The sequence below is a fragment of the Bacillus rossius genome, chromosome 1 (assembly GCF_032445375.1).
Source record: "Bacillus rossius redtenbacheri isolate Brsri chromosome 1, Brsri_v3, whole genome shotgun sequence".
NCBI classification, from domain to species: Eukaryota; Metazoa; Arthropoda; class Insecta; order Phasmatodea; family Bacillidae; genus Bacillus; species Bacillus rossius.
The window spans coordinates 29,994,020-30,008,099 of record NC_086330.1 but is presented as its reverse complement, the minus strand read 5'-3'; the positions used below and the strand labels follow the sequence as shown (position 1 = coordinate 30,008,099).

The window sequence follows — 14,080 nt, the reverse complement described above, 5'->3', positions numbered from 1 at the left end:
CCAGTTTAAAACCGATGTAAGCTTTATATTGACAATATAACTCACTACCTGACGTATATTTACAACATAACTCTTCAGTCTCAGCCTTTGTAACAAATACCTAATGTGTTTTTTCCTTTAAATTTTCCTTTACAAAGATCTAAACACAAACAATTAGTAGGTAAATTCCCCAGATTAAAAAAAAAATCAGAAGGAAGCCTGATACAATTCCTTTCATTCATACATAAACTCTGCTATAACAGTCTTGCATTGTACGCCTTCAGCTCTCTTCCTGATGTGTCACTTGTCATAAATGGAAAGGGGTAGTAGTGACTGAGAAAGGCACCATCAACACAAACGACTAAACAATTTATGATTTAGTTTATTAAAGATACAGTAAAACAAAAATCCTGCTTTACAGTGAACATGTTTATTCCAGCCTATGACTATGATTACCTAAGTCACTACTAAAATGAACAAAACATGTATGAAAGAAACATTGCAAGTTCTTAGGAAATGTTAGAACAGAAAATTCATTTTAAATTCATTTTATTACTTTCTTATTACTGTTCTAAATTTATTTAACTAAAACATCTTCAAAAGTATATAATACTAAACAGCCTCTCAGTCACTAAAAATAGTAATTTAATCTCTATTTAAAATATATTCACATTTAATATACTTTTTACACAAATAACCAACATTCTTAGTTACAATATAAAGATAAAACAATACTCACAAACAAAAATAAAATAAAAATATACTTGTAATTTTTTGCGGGAAGTTCAAACCAACAAATGGAGCTAGTAATGCAAGATATTATGAAATAAATGTAACAATTGCAGTGAAAAAAATAATGAAAGGTTAAATTTAATTTTGGAAAAAGTCATCATCACTGGATTCAGTTGCCAGCGGCGAGTCAACACCTGCGTCCCCAACACTCTCTTCGGCGCCAGCAATACTACAACAACCAGTTGCAACACACATCAGTGGAAACACAGACAGGCACTCATATTGTCACACATCAGCTGGTTTCAGTGGCAAAGAAAGCTTTGGTCAACTGAAGTTCATTTACCAAATGAGGAGTTTAAATCCTCCATAAACTTATTTGAATGAAAGAAGTCCATCTCATTTGAGTTCCTTTTATAGATGCTCTGTTCACCAAAGTATTTTTTTTTTGTATAAGTAAATACAATAACATCAGAGATTTAAAATACCCACAATTTAAAATATTTTTAATACTCTAACAAAACATAAACAATAGAATGTTGACAATTATGGATCCAGAAGCTCTTGGGAGGAAGAGAAAGAGGAAAAAGTATGGGGGGGGGGGGGAGGAAGAGAAAACACTCGTATTCTTGGATATAACATGCTATAAAATATTTCATTGTTGTTCTTGTTCGAGAGGCACAAAGTCCTGAGGCCATTTGTGGCGGCCTCAGTCGTCTTGATTTTTATTATAACTTTTATGGTGCGTAAAGTTTGTTTTAAGATGAGTAAATTGTTTTATATTATTATTTATAATATTATACTAGTTAATGGTGTATGTAAATTATTTATTTATAGTTTTGTTGTACGCTTATTATTCTTATTCGGTAGTGGCAACCGCTAGAAATAACCAGAACGATCGAGCGGAGTGAGGGGTGGCAGTAGAGGAGGGGAGTGACGTCAGCTGACGTGAGAAGGGGAGGCGGCGGCCAGCTGTTTTGACGAGGAGTGTGTGTTGACCACGGGCCGCGGAACTATCCGGGAGAGACGAGAATTGGCTTTTCAGCGATGAGCTACGAGTGTTACGTTACGTGATTAGTATTGAAGATGACGGTAATGCCACGACACCCTCGGCGAAGTAACACCAGTGGAGGGGTATGAGAATGCGATATCGTGGGCCTAGTGCACTGGCCATCAATGTAGCGCGATGCTAGAGGCGCTAAAAGGTGAGCGGGATTTACATCCGACCCTGGCGGACACCGAATACAGAGGTATGCTTCTAGAACAAGTAAGTGCGAGAACTGGATTTGTACTTTTTGTTCGGCTGGTTTGACTTGCGGGCAACGTGTTTAAAAACAGAGTGCGGCGATGGAAATTGCTGGTAGAACTATCTAGACTGGAGAACGTCACTATTTCGTTTTTCCACCCTCCCCTCCTCCGTAATAGACTTTATGGGACTTTGGTTTATTTTAAGTATAGTGTAAGTGTGTTTGTATGCAAATGTCACCAACGTACGTTAAATTTAATTATAGCAATTTAAATGGTATCACGAATTGAATTTATAGGTTCCTTTCCTTTTTTACAGTACTTAATGTTGGTCATTTTATTTCTGGTACTTCATTATACATATTATAACTATCACAATAAGTTTGGCAGGGCTGTCGGTCAATTTAGTACGTTAATGATTCCTTTTGCGCACTGGCCAAATTTTAAGCCAGTCCATGCGCGTCTATTTAATTTAATTTTACTATGTCAGTGGAGACGCGTATACAGGACTGGCGTGGCGGGTGCGGACGTGTTCAACTACCCCGGTATAAGGGGGGTTGGCCACAAGTGCGCCACTCTGCTACGGCAGTCTTGTTATTGGTTTTTGCAGTAATAGCGAGAATTACGTTTTCCAGCATAATGGCTACCTCAAATAAACCTTTGAATTCAAGTTTGCAACGTGAAGATTTGGTGGTATGTTTACGGGAAGCGGGATTAAATGTAACAGCTGATGATGATGTACCGTTTTTAGAATTGCTATGGGGGGAGTATAATTTAAAAAAGGAGCGAGATATGTTGGTATCTGCATGTGCGGTAGAACCCCCCGCGGAGGATTTGGCTGGCCGGATTGTGTGTGATTCTTTTGGTAAAGACTTAGATAAGTTTCCGGTGTTGAAAGAAAATACGATTGATGAATTAATTAGGTTTTGCTGGGAAGTGGATCGGGTGCAAGAAAGTTATATTTTTGAAAATGATTCGCAGTTGTTGAGAAGCGTAACTGGTAAAAGCTATGGGTTAGCGCGTCATATTATTACGCGTGGCATAAAAGATAAGTTATGTTGGGAAAAGGTTAAAGAGTTATTATGGCGGAATTTATGTCCTAAGCGGGTCAAGTTGGGATTAATACACAAACGGGTTGGACGTTTTCAGAAACCCGACGAGAAGGTGACTGTATTTATGTTGGATGTGTTACAAAATATAAAATTGTTTGGGGTAGAATTTTCTGAAGTGGAAATCATTGATATGATTATTGAAAACATGCGTCCGGATATAAGGAGAGAATGTGCTTTTATTAAGAGGCCACGGAATTTAGAAGAATTACATGAATGGGCTGTAGAGGTCGATAATATAAAATTTGTACAGGAAGAGTATGCGAGAGTGACAGGTCAGGATCCTTACTCCAAGTCGGTTCCTGATCCTATGGTTTGTATGGGAGGGATTAAAAATCAGGTTGAAGTGATTAAAGGCAATAATCATTACAGAGATGGGGAGAGCAGTAAAAAAGAATGTGTCTTTTGTATGAAAAAAGGGCATTTGGTACAGTTTTGTTGGCGGCGTTCAAAGGGATCTATGGGGCACGGGGATATTAAGAATAACAGTAACAATAATAATAAAGAGGTTATTTGTTATTATTGTGGAGAATTTGGACATTTTCGTAAAGAATGTAGTAAACAGCGGCGGAAATGTGAATTATGTGGCTATTGTGGGAAAAGCGGCCATAGGTCGCCGAAGTGTAGGCTAAAACGGCAGGATAATCTTTTTAGATTTAAAGATAAGCATAGGGTAATGGTAATGCGGGAATCTAACAATTTCTATGTCTCTGTTAAAGTGGGCCCAGAGTCAATAAAGGCCTTAGTCGATACGGGAGCGAGTAAGAGTTTCATAAGTTGGGAGTTTTATCAGCATTGTAAACAAAACAAATTAGTTAAAAAGGGAAGTGACCTTATTGAGGAGGGGATAACCATTCAGCTAGCTGATGGGAAAGTCCGAGAAAGTAATAGGAGGGTTAAATTGCATAATAAAATTCAGAAATTTTCATGGGATCGTGAATTTTATGTAATCCCCGACCTTATTTGTAAGATGATTTTAGGTTTGGATTTTTTAAGCGACACCCGAACTGTAATCGATTGTAAGAAACAACAGTTGTGTTTTGGTTTTGAGCCCCGGTTTAAAGTAGGTTTAGTGAAACCCTTGGGGAAAAGAAAGGTGATTTGTGGTGGAATTGAAGGGGCGAGAGAAAGGCTTAGTGAAAAAGAAATTGAGAAAATTCAGGGTATTATTAATGAGTTTCAGGACGTTATTACCAAGAAAGTAGGAAAGTGTGTTATGGAGCCTTATGAAATTAAAGTCACCGATGAAGTCCCAGTAAAGTGTGCCCCTTACCAATGCGCCCCACCTAAAATGCAAGCCTTTAGGGCTATAATTAAGGACTTGCTTAAACAAGATATCATAACCGAATCTAACTCCGCCTATGCTTCTCCGGCCTTTTTAGTGAAAAAGAAAACACCCGGTGAATATCGTTTGGTTCTTGACTATAGAATGTTGAACCAAAAGATCCGGGTAGATCCTTTCCCCATGCCTAAAATTGAGGTTATTTTCCAATATTTAAGCCAAGCCAAATATTTTACCATTCTAGATTTGAATGCTGCCTTTCATCAATGTTTGCTGCAACCCGCTAGTCAAAAGTACACAGGTTTTGTAACCCCGTGGGGGCACTATGAGTGGAAGAGGGTGCCTTTTGGGGTGAATTTTGGTGCGCAATGCTTATCTAGAATATTGGGGAAACTACTTCAGAATGTACAATATAAGTTTGCCATGAGCTTTCTAGATGATATATGCATATATTCAAATTCCCTTGATGAACACCTGGAACATTTGTGTGTCGTACTTGGTAAACTAAGGGAAGCAGGTTTCACCTTGAACCCCGAAAAAATTTGTTGGGCGCAAAAGAAAATACACTTTCTAGGTTTTATCGCAGGAGATGGAAAGATGGAGATGGACCCCCAAAAAATAGCCCCAATTGTGAAATTTCCCCCACCTAAAAATGTAAAGGGGGTGATGAGGTTTCTTGGAATGATTGGGTTTTTTAGTCGTTTCATCCCCCATTTTGCTGAATTAAGCAGTCCTCTAAATCACCCAAAAAAAGAAAGGAGTTGTATTTGAATGGGGTAAAGAGCAGGATGACGCCTTCAGAGAGTTAAAAAGAGCTATCGCTAATCCTCCGGTTTTGACATTGCCCGATTTTAGCAAAAAATTTGTAGTACAGGTACACGCTTCGAGCCTTGCCTTAGGGGGGGTGCTTTTACAAGAAGGGGAGAAAGGATTACAACCTGTGATGTATATAAGCCGTACGCTCAATAAACACGAGCAGAAATATAGTGTATACGAGAAAGAGGCATTGGCATGCATTTACGCCCTGGAGCGTTTTGAAAATTTTATTGAGCATGATGAATTTGATCTGTGTACCGATAATCAAGCTATTACATGGTTGTTTACCCATCCTCGTCAACTAGAAAAAATAGGTCGATGGGTAATGTGGTTAACAAGATTCAGGTTTAAGATTAAGCACATTAAAGGAAACGAGAATCCTGTCGCCGATGCCTTATCTAGGATGTATGAGGCTGAAAGACTGCAAGAGGAGGAATCGAATGAACCTATTCAGAAAGGGGATGAGGATGAGGAAGAAGGGGTAGTAGATGATGAATGTTGCAATGTATTGGGGCAATTTCCAGAAAGTTTTGTAGACTTACGCAAGTGGCAAGAGGAGGATGAGGAAGTAAAGAAAATTAAGAAAGGAATATTAGAATCATGGTATAAGAATTTTGTTTTTTTTAAGGGATTGTTATATTATGTGAAAGATGGTAAGAGGAAGGCTTTTGTGCCCCAATCAGTAGTAAATTTAGTTCTACGGTATTATCATGATTCTGTGGTAGGAGGACATGGGGGAATACAGAAAACCTTAGTGAAGATTTCCGAGTCCTTATATTGGCCCGATATGAAGGAAGATGTGGAAAAGTATGTCAAAAGTTGTCGGGTCTGTCAGGCCGCAAAACAGCCACGTACCACTAAAATTGGCGAATATGCGGTGGAAAGGGTTGAACGTCCATGGGAACGTGTCTTTCTGGATATCTTTGGGCCTTTACCTAGGTCGTTAAAAGGAAATGTATACTTGATGAACTTGGTTGATGGGTTTAGTAAGTTTTGTTTTTTTTTACCTTTGGGAGGTACTTCTAGCGGCCGTGTAATCAGTGCTTTAATTGAGAGAGTATGGGGTTTGTTTGGTGCTCCTGAAAGTTTAGTGACTGATAATGCCACCTATTTTACAAGCCAGGTTTTTGAGCAAATGTGCTTTAGTTGGGGTATCAAACACTTCACTACGAGCCCTTATTACCCCAATTCGAACCAGGTGGAGAGAGTAAATAAAAATAATAAGATTGCTTTAACTATTTTTAGTCAAAAGGAGCATAGGAGATGGGATGAAAATCTGCAATTTTTGAACATGGCCTTTAATTTGAATAAACACGACTCCACCCAACATACGCCCGCGGTGTTTTTAGGGAGAGATTTGAGCCATCCTCTGTTAAATGTATGGGGAATACACCCGGAAACTTTGAGTATTCATAGTCCCAGACGTTTGGAAGAGGTATGGACAGATGTAGCAATGAATTCGGAAAAGGCTAGAAAGAAGATTTGCTCGCAGTATAATCAAGGTCGGACTCCAAATCCTTTCGCGGTGGGGGAGAAGGTGTGGTGTCGTGAACATCATTTGAGTGATAAAAGTAAATTCCGTACCGCCAAGTTGGAATTTGCCTTTGGTGGGCCTTATCGGATAATCAAATTTTTGGGGCCAGTGACGGTCTTATTACAGAAAGTAGGTGAGAACTTAAGAGTAAAGAAGGCTCACATTAGCCATCTAAAGGCAGTAAAATGAGTTCGCTGTGTCTTTAATTGTTAAAGAATCTACATTGTAATGTTTGCCTTAATAAGTTAAGGAACTATGTGGCATAAACTTATTGTTATCTTTTTTGATGTTTTAAAAATTTAGATTTTAGTATGTAATGTTTAGGATACGTTTTGCCTTTAACATTTATATTTGCTTTTGCCATTTTATATACGTATATTTTTGATAAGATTTTTTGGATTGCTACAGCACTTGTTTAAAAGGGTTTGTTTTCCGAATGGTTTTTTTGGAAGTTAGTACCCTTTAGGATCGTAGCTTTAAAGCTTTTACTGTAATTTCCGATTTTATAAACTCTAAGTTATTATTCTGTAATAATCAATTTATTTAGTACTTTTCTCGTTTAATTTTCAATTTAGTTTTTTTGAGTGATGTAAAACTATTTTGAGACTTTGGCTGTAGGTCGTGCTTTTTGCCCTTTCTTTGTGCTTTCGAGTCTACTTACTGTTTGCAAGTTTTTCTAGTTTCTTTCCTAGTCTTTTCGCGTTTCTTTCTTCTCTTGTACGTGTTTCTTTGGGTGGCTTTACGTGTCGCGGACCTGATAGTTAAAGGGCTCAAGGAAGTTATTTTTTTTTTAGTTTTTTTTTGTCGGGGTGGTTGAGGCCATTTGTGGCGGCCTCAGTCGTCTTGATTTTTATTATAACTTTTATGGTGCGTAAAGTTTGTTTTAAGATGAGTAAATTGTTTTATTTATTGTTTTGTTGTACGCTTATTATTCTTATTCGGTAGTGGCAACCACTAGAAATAACCAGAACGATCGAGCGGAGTGAGGGGTGGCAGTAGAGGAGGGGAGTGACGTCAGCTGACGTGAGAAGGGGAGGCGGCGGCCAGCTGTTTTGACGAGGAGTGTGTGTTGACCACGGGCCGCAGAACTATCCGGGAGAGACGAGAATTGGCTTTTCAGCGATGAGCTACGAGTGTTACGTTACGTGATTAATATTGAAGATGACGGTAATGCCACGACACCCTCGGCGAAGTAACACCAGTGGAGGGGTATGAGAATGCGATATCGTGGGCCTAGTGCACTGGCCATCAATGTAGCGCGATGCTAGAGGCGCTAAAAGGTGAGCGGGATTTACATCCGACCCCGGCGGACACCGAATACAGAGGTATGCTTCTAGAACAAGTAAGTGCGAGAACTGGATTTGTACTTTTTGTTCGGCTGGTTTGACTTGCGGGCAACGTGTTTAAAAACAGAGTGCGGCGATGGAAATTGCTGGTAGAACTATCTAGACTGGAGAACGTCACTATTTTGTTTTTCCGCCCTCCCCTCCTCCGTAATAGACTTTATGGGACTTTGGTTTATTTTAAGTATAGTGTAAGTGTGTTTGTATGCAAATGTCACCAACGTACGTTAAATTTAATTATAGCAATTTAAATGGTATCACGAATTGAATTTATAGGTTCCTTTCCTTTTTTACAGTACTTAATGTTGGTCATTTTATTTCTGGTACTTCATTATATATATTATAACTATCACAATAAGTTTGGCAGGGCTGTCGGTCAATTTAGTACGATAATGATTCCTTTTGCGCACTGGCCAAATTTTAAGCCAGTCCATGCGCGTCTATTTAATTTAATTTTACTATGTCAGTGGAGACGCGTATACAGGACTGGCGTGGCGGGTGCGGACGTGTTTAACTACCCCGGTATAAGGGGGGTTGGCCACAGTCCTACCAAATGATAGATGCTTTCTTAAAATACTCACTGAAGCAAAACTAGAAGAGTACTATAAAACAAAGCAAGATAATACATTTCTTAGAAAATTAAAAGATTTACATACACAACAAAATCAGAGCACAGCTATAAGATATGATCTAATATGCTATTCTGCAAAGATGTTACGTTGTATGTGTGGCCCGGCTACGCACACAGAGAAACGTAACAAAACAAACACGACAAACAAAGACAAACAATGTTCTTTAGGTACTTATCATTACGATGGTTTGTGGCGGCTGGTGCCTTTTGAAAATGGGGGTTCACAGCTTTGGGCTCTTTATATAAAGGATCACCGAAGTGAAGTTTTTACCTCCAAAATAGCCACCGGATATGCTGCTCACACTGATAATATAGCAAATGTTAAATTATGCAGTGTGAAGTATTTTTAAAATAAATACAAATGATTACCATACAATGTAAACTACACAAAATTCGGATACAGTTTGCTAGCAAGAGTGTTATTGATATGACCAGTTTTAAATAAGGTCTATCATTTTATCCATTGTTTTGTTGGTAATTATATATAAATAGATATATTGTATTTACAACAGCATTACATTTACAATATTTACAGCATTGACTTATACAAAATTTGAATTACCGGTAGTTTATACTTTTCCTTTGAACTTACTTTCCTTAAGCACTAAATATAATTACAGTAGTACAATAGTAATATAAAAATATGGTATTCACAAATTTAATTTAGTTTTTAATCTTTTCCTTTGAGAGAACATTCTTTGAGCATCACTATATACATCTTAACTTGAAACGAATCTGAACAATTCACTGTAAAATGAGCTGAACAATTCATTTCGCCTAAAAATGATGTTTAACAATTGATGAACTCTGGTTTTAACAACATAGAAAAACATTATGTGAGGATATTATTTAGAATATTATTGAAATTGAAATGCTTAAGTGCAGTTATTATTAACTAAATCTATCCTTCTATGTTTTTTAGAAGAAAATAATTCAATGACCATGACAATAAAATTTGGTATTTTGTTTATCATGTCTTTTTCAATTGAAAGCATGGCTAACACACTGAGTCTGTCTTCACACATTGTACTACTTAAAAATGTTTTTATCCTCTTCAGGGTTGAGAAACATCGTTCAGCTTCAGCTGTAGTCATCGGAACAGTTGAAATAATAAGTAACAATTTGTGTGTTTCCGTAAACGTGGTCTGTAAATTGTTTTCAAGGACAAACTGCAGAAGACTAGCTGATCCATCCATATCTCGGAAGTCGTGTCGCTTGTAAATTACTGCTAGCTCAGTTTTTAAACGAGCCTCATCCAAGAAAGGATACGTTTTGGTTGTTTGTTGAAGAATATGAACAGGAAATTGCTTATATTCCTGGAAGTTTTCGGAATCAAAAAGGCAAACCGCAGAATAACATGTTGTGAAAGAAAACCTCTCCTTTAATTGATTAGTAATCACAACACATACTTACTTGGCTGCAACAGTTCTATTTACATGAACATCTTCCACTTTCCTTTTTTTAGAATGCTGCTCTGGCACCGACATTTCAGTTCACATTCTCATTTTATCCATATTCTCTCTTTGTTTCTCAAATGAAAGTCTAAAACTGTCAACATTTTCCCTGACTATCGGCATCGATGCTCCTTTTTTGTAGCTGATTAAAGAAAATGTCTACGTGTGGCATTATATTGTGAAAAACTGTCAGCCAAAATACAAACACTGGATCATTCAACATGCGCCGAATAGCTCCCGACTGGTTGATTGTTGTTGACTGCCTGCATGACGACTCAATTTCGTTCATACATTCAATCAGTTGTTTTCTGTACTCGTACACCGTGTTAACAGTACGACTCTTAAAATTCCATCTTGTAGAAGAAGCATGAGGAATTCTCCTGCCAACAACGCCATCAAGAACAGCAATTCTCTGTGGTGAGTGGCTAAAGAAGTTAGTTATATCACTCAAATTGGAAAAGAATACACGGACTTGTTGGTTTTGGCTTGTAGATTGTGCCACAATTAAATTCAACTGATGCCCATAACAATGCACGTAATGTGCATAAATATAATTTTGTTGAATAATGGCCTGAACACCAATGTAATGCCTACTTCATTACACTAGCCCCATCATAACTCTGAGTTATCAGTTTCTCGGGTTTGTCAACAATACTTTCCAAAACAATGCGAATACATTCTGCGATTGACGCAGCATCATTTCCTGGAGGATTTACTAACTGCCAGAATCGTTCTACTGCTTGCCCGTTAGGTGACACATAGCGAAAAACTATAACCAATTGAAATAAAGATGATATGTCTGTCGTTTTGTCTGCAATCACTGAAACAAAACTTGCACATGAAATTTCTTTTTTGATGTATTTTCCTTTCCAATGACAAATTAGAAACACCAGTGTTTTTATGTCCGAGACTGTTAACTTACTCAAGGCCATAACGAGTAACTTAACTTAGTAGTTAAAACAAACTTTTTAAACGTCGCACTAAACGCACTAAAGAACAATAACACGTGACAAACAGCGCCATCATCATTCTCCAAGAGCGAGCCAAAATGGGAGAAACAGGACCAGAAATGTCGCGCCGCGCACAGGATAGTGTTGCGCACGCCTGGACTTTGCTCCTAGACTGGCTTATGGGGAGCTACCTCCACCACGCCGCTCCGAGCCGAGCGGCGCGGTAGAACGCCAGCTTATAACGCAAGAGGTAGCAAGTTCGAATACCGGCTAGATTTAGTTTTTTTGTGGACATATTAATAAGTAATCCCCTCCCATAAGCAATGCAGCTAGATAATGTAAACAGCTGAAACAACTTGATGTAAACGTCAGCTGAAACAATTTGATATAACTTCTGCTAACAACATGGATATAAATGGTAGTACACTTCGCAGGAAATTCTTTCTTTTTTTTTGGATTCTAACGTACGATTAACGAATTTCCAATTTTTTTAAAATTATTTTCTGTATATTGTGTGTGACGCTACTTTCCTATTTATACTGACGAAACAACTTCGGAGACTTTTAAAATAGATTGAAGAGTTTTAACCGAAATAAAAATCTAAATGTATTTAGCAAACCTGTGCGTGTTGAACCTCGAGGCCACTAACTTTGCTGAGACCTGTCAACGAAATTTGCTAGGTAGGTGGTTATCGGACCCCACATACATATGTCTTCCCCTCTCCTTATTCAGTTTTTTTTATTTCCATGAGTCATGTACTTAAAAATGTGTAGCCAGCTTTTCTAACACTGTTTCAGCTACTCCAATGCTTACAGTGGGTGTATGTAGTATTAGTCTTCAACCATCTAATCTGTGTCCAATCGAAAAAGCAGCAGATCGTTACAGTATTTTGAAAACGTTGTTGAAACAATTTGTATTATTGTTGTACTACCATCTGTTACTGTAGCTGTTATTTTGTTCACGATGTCACCTCAAAATCGGGTTTGTTGTAGGTACGAGGGTTATTTTTTTTTCAACCTCCGATCGGCTGTAATAAAAAAACGGGAATGAATTGGGAAATTATTTTAATGTCAAAAGAAACGTACATCTTTACTCTATTTTTCCACATAATCACCGTGCAGATTGAGGCATTTGTCGTACCGATGCACCAGCTTTCCAATACCCTCTACATAAAATGATGCCTCCTGCCTATTCAGCCACGTTTTAACAGTGCTCTGCAGTTCATCATTGGTGTGCCCTTCTGCCTATAAGAAACGGATGACTCCACGCAGCTCGCATTTCGCCGTACAGTTTATCGTTGCAGCCATGTTGACATTCCCATAACCAAGCTTCAACTGAGGTGTGAGTTGGCCGCTCCACATGGTTGGTGGAAGGGGGTAAACACTACGAGACGTGTCGATTCGTGTACGAGCTATTAGGGTATCGATTAATGGGCATGCCATGGAGAAATGAAACACTAATCACACTTGAAGTGTGGCTTGAAGGACGATGCTTCAACACCAATGATGAACTGCAGAGCACTGTTAAAACGTGGCTGAATAGGCAGGAGGCATCATTTTATGTAGAGGGTATTGGAAAGCTGGTGCATCGGTACGACAAATGCTTCAATCTGCACGGTGATTATGTGGAAAAATAGAGTAAAGATGTACGTTTCTTTTGACATTAATAATAATTTCCCAATTCATTCCCTTTTTATATTACAGCCGATCGGAGGTTGAAAAAAAAATAACCCTCGTACCTACAACAAACCCGATTTTGAGGTGACATCGTGAACAAAATAACAGCTACAGTAACAGATGGTAGTACAACAATAATACAAATTGTTTCAACAACGTTTTCAAAATACTGTAACGATCTGCTGCTTTTTCGATTGGACACAGATTAGATGGTTGAAGACTAATACTACATACACCCACTGTAAGCATTGGAGTAGCTGAAACAGTGTTAGAAAAGCTGGCTACACATTTTTAAGTACATGACTCATGGAAATAAAAAAAACTGAATAAGGAGAGGGGAAGACATATGTATGTGGGGTCCGATAACCACCTACCTAGCAAATTTCGTTGACAGGTCTCAGCAAAGTTAGTGGCCTCGAGGTTCAACACGCACAGGTTTGCTAAATACATTTAGATTTTTATTTCGGTTAAAACTCTTCAATCTATTTTAAAAGTCTCCGAATTTGTTTTGTCAGTATAAATAGGAAAGTAGCGTCACACACAATATACAGAAAATAATTTTAAAAAAATTGGAAATTCGTTAATCGTACGTTAGAATCAAAAAAAAAAAAAAAAAGAAAAAAAATTTCCTGCGAAGTGTACTACCATTTATATCCATGTTGTTAGCAGAAGTTATATCAAATTGTTTCAGCTGTTTACATTATCTAGCTGCATTGCTTATGGGAGGGGATTACTTATTAATATGTCCACAAAAAAACTAAATCTAGCCGGTATTCGAACCCACTACCTCTTGCGTTATAAGCTGGCGTTCTACCGATTACACAATGTTAGCCAGCTTGAAAACGATTATAAAATTGCATTTATTAAATATATAACTCTATATACATAACTACAATAAACAAACAAGTAAAACCAACTGAAAGTTTATTAAAACTGTATGGGGAAATAAGCTCTCAGCTCTAAGTTTGAAGCAACACAGTGCAATACTCAAATTGCAATATGCGTTTAATTTTACTTTTTAAAATCCAATTCGCATTGGGGAAGACATTAACTTTAACATAGTACCTATTTCAAATTCTTTCTTCGACAAAACTCAAGGACATAAAATAGAAATGTATTACATCAAATATTAAACTGTATTGTTTCACGTAAAATTAAATAGGTATTATTGTATTTTGATTAAACTCAGCTTATTAATATATTTTTGCTTACCCCTCTTCCTCATTATCAATATTGCTTACTTTTATTTTTTTCCTCCATATCTCGTTCGCAGCTTTCGCGTGTTTGTTTCATTTCCGTGGACGAGAAGCCTAGGGTTTGCCCAGGATTTGT

At 37.7% G+C, this 14,080-nt stretch overlaps 1 protein-coding gene across 1 annotated transcript in view; it reads right to left on the bottom strand.

Moving 5' to 3' along the window:
- Positions 1-345: 345 nt before the first annotated feature.
- LOC134533665 (cytosolic carboxypeptidase 1-like) overlaps positions 346-14,080 on the bottom strand; it is a 246,022-nt gene continuing 232,287 nt past the window's right edge. The window contains exon 23 of the mRNA XM_063371214.1: positions 346-940. Within this exon, the coding sequence (XP_063227284.1) occupies positions 850-940 (91 nt within the window). The 3' untranslated portion in view covers positions 346-849. The remainder of the gene's footprint in view (positions 941-14,080) is intronic.